Source organism: Hippocampus bargibanti, linkage group LG05, assembly GCF_051943395.1.
Source record: "Hippocampus bargibanti isolate YZ-2025 linkage group LG05, ASM5194339v1, whole genome shotgun sequence".
NCBI lineage: Eukaryota > Metazoa > Chordata > Actinopteri > Syngnathiformes > Syngnathidae > Hippocampus > Hippocampus bargibanti.
Window position 1 is genome coordinate 29,842,197 of NC_142738.1, and position 6,928 is coordinate 29,849,124.

The 6,928-nt window shown below is 44.7% G+C and overlaps 1 protein-coding gene across 1 annotated transcript; it reads left to right on the top strand.

Moving 5' to 3' along the window:
* The first annotated feature begins 345 nt into the window (after positions 1 to 345).
* On the top strand, positions 346 to 6,126 carry spam1 (sperm adhesion molecule 1). Its single transcript, XM_088995621.1, has 5 exons — positions 346 to 506; positions 2,365 to 2,546; positions 3,753 to 4,487; positions 4,961 to 5,050; positions 5,580 to 6,126. Exons 1-5 carry the CDS (start codon positions 407 to 409, stop codon positions 5,907 to 5,909), a joined length of 1,437 nt encoding a protein of 478 aa, XP_088851747.1. The 5' UTR covers positions 346 to 406; the 3' UTR covers positions 5,910 to 6,126.
* Positions 6,127 to 6,928: the final 802 nt, after the last annotated feature.

Genomic DNA, 6,928 nt, shown 5'->3' on the forward strand with positions numbered 1-6,928 from the left:
TCTAATAGATAGCCAACAGATAGCTCAATAGCTAATAGCTAGCTAGCTAGATAGTTAACTAATACAGTGAATGTCACTATGAAATACACAAATAGATCTAGATAACTGCTAGCTGGCTAGCTAGCAGACAGCTAATAGATAGCCAACAGATAGCTAGCTAGACAACCAGCCACTTAGATAGATATATAGCTGCTAGCTATATAGCTAATTAACTAATACATTGAATGTCACTAATTAAAAAATAAAAATAAAAAAATAATAAAAAAAAAAATAATAATAATAATAACAATGATTTGTCCTCAAATTGAACGTGAAAAATAAAACCAGATTATTAGGGGCTTTTTTCTGGGGGGTGGGGGGCGGAATTGTAGAAAAGAGGAAGATGCCATAGACCAATAGCAGATGTATGATCACCGATAAAGAAATGTTAGCACCGTTGCCTTACGACTGCGTCATTCCACAGAAGAAGTTGCAGAAAACTTTGCTGACGCAGAGAAGACAGGAAGGTACGAATATCATCATGTACAATTTGAATTTTTACATTTAAAACTTTGCTTAGTTAATTACAATTTTTGGATACCTCAGCTGACGAACTCAATTGATTCCCAGAAAGTGTGTGCAAGGCGAAAAGTTTGTCTACCAAACATTTACTTCTCATAAGAAACCATTAAAATGAGAATAATTCGTTCCCAGGTCCCCATTTCTACTAAATAAACATTAAAACGACACAAAATATACCTTATTTGATTTATAATAATTGCGCTATTGGATTGTAATTAAAGAAATAAACTGTACTTTATAATAAAGTCGTTTTATTGATCTTTGTGATGGTCGTTCATGTAGTTGCCTGTTGATGATATCCGAGTAAAGTTGCTGTGCTTTCTCGGTGATAGTACCCTCACTCACACTGTCCCCTGCTAGCTGCTTTTCGTTAATCCAAATCAACAAGTTATTCAACCTCTTATATTGCCTGAGACCATTGCTGAGACAACACATAAACACCCTTAGCCGCACATAGCAATGGTCGATTTAGCATATTGGTACTGGGACGCTAAGTCACACAAACACACACCTCGTTGGTGTTTTTTGATGATCGACCGTCATTTTCTTTTTGGGTCCTCTTCGGCTTAACACTAGCCCAGGCGTCGGCAACCCGAGGCTCCGGAGCCGCATGTGGCTCTTTCACCCCCCTGCTGCGGCTCCCTGCGGCTTTAAAAAATAAATAATGAGTATTTAATTCAATGTATATTATTTTAGTTCGTTCGTTTTTAAAATGTAATTCTAAATTTGAAGATTATGGTGATTATAAATAATACAAAATAAAACGTATTCAATTTTTTTGTCGCTCATAATATACGTCACAACCATCGACAGTGGACGTATATCCGTTCGCAAATTGCGCCACGATTTCTTTAATTTTTCGACCCCCAGGTAGGCGTGCAGAAATGTAATTTCGCTTCTCTGTAACAGTTCATTGGTTCATAAATGCAACACACTATAGTTTGTTTATGCATATATAAAGGTAAAAAAACGATGATGAAAAGATGCAGTGTTGTCTTCATTTTAAATGTCAAAAGGATTTTGTGGCTCCCAGTGTTTTCTTTTCTGTGGGAAATGGGTCCAAATGGCTCTTTGAGTCGTAAAGCTTGCCGACCCCTGCACTAGCCTGTGCTTGGGTCTTTTTCGCTCCCATAATAGCACAAGTACTCCACTCGATAACAAACCATATCTGCACCCAAAGGACTAGTTTGTATGGCAAGATTATATTCTCGCGAATTTAATGTTCGTACGGCGAAAAGTTCGTGAGCTAAAGCGTTAGTAAGCTGAGGTATCACTGTATTTAAAAAATCCATCAGTCATTTTTGAAACTCGGATGCTTGCGTGTGTCATGATCTGGTTGGCGACCAACGGGGGGCGCTGTCGGCCCCGCCTACACCTGCACAGGTGCTGGTCGTCCCGATCGGATTGGCGACCAGCGGGTAGCGACGTCCGCCCTGCCTGCAGCCTCGCAGGTGCTGGTCGTTTAATCATTGACACTTAAAAGGACACCCGGCACGACCATCCGGTGCCGGTTCATTGTTTGTTTGCTGCTTGTTTGCTGCATGCATTGTGTATGTGTTTGTTTAACCTTGGCGGACTTTTACTTTTGGTCTTTTTTTGCTACTTTGTATTTTTTTCCGTTCAGATGATTTTGATGTTTTACATTTTGTTCCTGCTGACTTTTATTTTAATACAATTTGTCAAACAACCTCCTGCTCACTCCTGCCTGCTTTTTGGGATCCGCACCCGCCATCACCACCTCGCAAACCGTGACAGCGTGATTCGCTTGCTAAATATTGTATGTGAAATGTCTTTTCCTCTTAGTCCCGAGCATCACAATGTTCTTGCGCTATCTGTGCGTCATCATGAACCTCGTCCCTGCGGCTTCCACGCTGCCGCCCACGGACCCGCCCCTGATTCCCAAACATCCCTTTGTTGCCGTTTGGAACGCCCGCACTGAGCAGTGCCAGCATCTGGACATCCCACTGGACTTTGCGGCCTTCCAGGTGCTGATGAATCTCAGGTCTACATTTAACACCCAAAAACAATTCGAACCAACGAGACATTCAACAACAGTACAGTGGTACCTCGGCTTACGAACACCTTGGCTAACGATCTTTTCGTCTTACGAACGTTAAACTCATGAGAATTTAATCTTGGCATACAAACTATTTTTCGGGATACGCACGCAGCGCCACAACGAGTGATGTGTCGTTCTCCCAACAAGGAAATGGCAGCTGACTTTTTTTGTCCTCTATTCTCGGCCCCCAGTCTTCGTTAAAGCCGCACGTGATTGGTCAAGATCGCAGCGGTGAAGGGGGGGGGGGGTTACAGAAACACAGAGCTGCAAACAAAAATAGGTAGGCAGATGACAGAGAGAAAGTGAGAAAATGGATAGAAAACAGTGAAATTAGGAGTCCTTTCAATTTATTGATAGTTCAAAGGCAGAATGTAGACTGCAAGGTTAAAATATCCCATCAATCAAGGCTTCGCAAATAACCCGCACAAGCCATCTGTACACTTGATGTCTGGGCTATCAACCCAGCGAAACAGAACAGAATTGATGAGGAACTTGGTAAAATTATCGCAGAGAAAGCACGGCAACTTTACTCGGATGTGTCAAGAGGCAACCTGGAAGTTCGTCATCCATTGATGATTTCAAGGCTAGCCATGGACGGTTCGAGAACTTAAAGCGTCGTACAGGGATTCATAGTGTCATTCATCATGGTGAAGTAGCCAGTTCTGACGATAAAGCTGCCAAAGCTTACAAGGAATCATTCTTCAAGATGGTGAGGAAGAAGGCTACGTTCCTCATCAAGTGTTTAATGCTGATGACTCCATTCCATCAAGCCACCAACGACGATCACAAAGGTCAATAAAACGACTTTATTATATAGTACAGTTTATTTATTTAATTACAATACCATAGCACATTTATTGTACATAAAATAAGGTATATTTTGTGTAGTTTTAAGGCTTAGATAATTAGAAAGTAGAAAATTATGTTTTATGGGGACCTGGGAACGGATTATTCCCATTTTAATGGTTTGCGATGGGAAATTAATGTTTGAGATACACACTTTTCGCCTTAAACACTGTCTGGGAAACAATTAAGTTCGTAAGCCAAGGTATCACTGTAGTCACATTTGCCCTTTTCATAATGCAATGAATTCCACAGCATTTCGGTTCAGTTCGGTCATGACTTCTTCCAGGCGGTGACTACCCCGGCCTCGGTTCCGGGACAGTTCCTGACCATTTTCTATGAGGACCAGCTGGGTCTCTACCCCAAGATCGACTCCGCCAGTAGGACGCGGCGTGAAGGGGGCGTCCCTCAAAATGGGAACCTGACAGCACACCTGCTCAAGGCCAGGAATCAAATTGACCACGACATTGCCCAGGATGAATCCCCTGGCCTCGCCGTCATAGACTGGGAGTCCTGGCGCCCCCTGTGGGCTCAGAACTGGGGGACCAAGCGCATCTACCAAAAGCTGTCTATGGCCAACGCCTTGCAAGCCTCTCCTTTCTTGTCACTTAACGAGATCTCCCAGCTGGCTGTGGACCAGTTCCAGAGGGCCGGGCGGAGCTTCATGGAAAGAACCATTCAGCTTGGAGTTCGGGAGCGTCCAAGCCGCCGCTGGGGCTTCTACTTATTCCCTGACTGCTACAACTACAACTGGGACAGGCCAGACTACACAGGCCGGTGTTCAGACAAGGCCCGCAAGCAGAATCGGGAGCTGATGTGGCTCTGGGAGCAGAGTACCGCCCTCTTCCCGTCCGTCTACCTGCACCCCGCCCTGAGGGACGCCCCTCAGGCGGCGCTCTATGTGCGGTACCGCGTCCGTGAGGCCCTGAGAGTGGCTGCGCTGCCAAAACGTCAGTACGCCATGCCCATCTACGTCTACTCCAGACCCCTGTATCGAGGGCAGAACAGGATTTTTGAGACCACGGTGAGTCCTGCTGCTCAAACACCCTGTCATTACTGACTCCCGCTACCTCCGTGACTTGGTTCTGGTCAAAGGTAATTCCGAGCTTGCGGGTAGTATCTGCAAACCTTTTGACAGTGTTCGGTGACAGTGCCATCAAAGCCAGCTAGATCTACATGGCACCGCTTTCTGCTGACCCTTTTCTGTAGCTAGCTTCTTTCCTCTGATACTACCGCCTAAGGCCCAAAATTTTTTCCTCTCAGACTCCAAAAAAAAAACAAAGACTCGAAAATGTCCCTCTGTGTGAGTGTGAGGGCAGATGGTTGTTCGTGTCTTGCGATTGGCTGTCAACCAGTTCAGGATGTCTCCTGCCTACTTCCCAAAGACAGCTGGCATAGGCTGCAGTACACCCCGCCATGACCTTTGGACATTGAGTGAAGTTTAACACTCCCAACTATCCCAACATCATAAAATGAATGGTGTGACTGACTTTCCAGGCAGATCTGGTGAGCACAGTTGGCGAGTCGGCCGCTCTAGGGGCCGCCGGCGTGGTCATGTGGGGTGGAAGCGCAGACTACACGGACAAGGTAAACGTTGCTACAAGCAGCTAAATGCAGTCCTACCAGTGTCACTGACGACCCCTCTGTTGTTTGTCTATACCGGTCCCGACAACCTGAGGTACAATGGACACCTGTTTTCTTACCAAAACTGAACCATTCGCGCTGTGAATTCATCGATGGCTAACTTTAAAAGGTGTCAATCGGAATTGGTCTGTAGACCCCTTTCATTGACCGGCGACTAGTCCAGGGTATACCCCCACACAGCCAATAAATAGCTAAAAGATAGACAGCTAGCTTGGTAGCCGTACAACTAATAGATAGCCAGCTAGCAAGCCTGCCAGATAGCTAATAGATAGCTAATAGATAGACAGCTAGCTAGGCAGGCGTATAATTAATAGATAGCCAGCTAAATACCGAGCCAGCCAGCCAGATAGCTAATAGATAGCAAATAGATAGCCAGCTAGGTAGCTAGCTAGATAACCAGCTGGGTATCCAGCTAGATATATCAATGGAGTGCCTTTCTGCGACTTTTGCGGTCCCTCTGAATATCTTTCAGGCCTCCTGCCAGTCGCTGTCCGACTACCTGACATCCACGCTCAACCCGTATCTCGCCAACGTGACGGCGGCGGCCATGTTGTGCAGCCGGGCCTTATGCCAGGGGCGTGGCCGCTGCGTCCGACGGAGCTACAACTCGTCCGTTTACCTCCACTTGGACGCTCCCCGTTTCAGCATCTTGCGAGCCGGTGGCAAGTATGTGGCCGTGGGCATCCCGTCCAGCGAAAACTTGAAGGCCTGGATCGACAACTTCACGTGTCAATGTTATGCCGGGCGAGAGTGCGAGCCGCGACTCGCGCCGCCTGCTGCCATCCAGGTCATCAGGGTATGACGCGACCCAAGGGCGCCCCCTTCCCATCGGCCGGAGGAATTCAACAGTAATGTACAGAGTGAATGTACAGTGGCCCCAACTTAACAGTATGATTGAGGTCATGTGATTCATTAAACCCCGCCTCCTAAGGCAGTGAATTGAAGAGCTTCATTTTGATCCATCCCAGGGCATTTTGGTGGGGCTTTTTGTGCCAGTCATTTATAATAATAATAATAATAATAATAATAATAATAATAATAATAATAATAATAATACATTTCATTTCTAAGTGCCTTTCAAAATGCTCAAGGTCACTTTACAGTCACGGGATCCTGTTTTTCTGTGGGTGAGCATTCACTCAACCGGGAATGACTCAAATAGTTCAAGTTAGCTAGTGAGATAATAGATGACTAATAGATAGATAGATAGATAGATAGATAGATAGATAGATAGATAGATAGATAGATAGATAGATAGATAGATAGATAGATAGATAGATAGATAGACAGCGAATACATAGCTATATAAATAGATAGCAAATAGATAGAAAATAGATAGCATTCTTGGTAGCCAGCAACAGTGACCCCGTTCAAACAAGAATAACTCAAATAGATCAAGTTAGCTAGCTAGCTAATAGATAACTAATAGATAGCTAGCTACTTAGACAGCAAATAGATAGCATTCTAGGTAGCCAGCAACAGAGACCCCGTTAACCAGGAATAACTCAAATAGATCAAGTTAGCTAGCTAGCTAATAGATAGCTAGCGACTTAGACAGCGAATAGATAGCAAATAGATATAAAATAGATAGCTAGCTAGGTAGCCAGCAACGGTGACCCCGTTCAACCAGGAATAACTCAAATAGATCAACTTAGCTAGCTAGCTAATAGATAACTAATAGCTAGCTAGCTAGGTAGTTAGACAGCTAATAGATGGCTTATAGATATCAAATAGATAGCAAATAGATAGCTAGCTTGTTAGCCAGCAATGGTGACCCCGTTCTACCGGGAATAACTCAAATAGATCAGGTTAGCCAGCTAG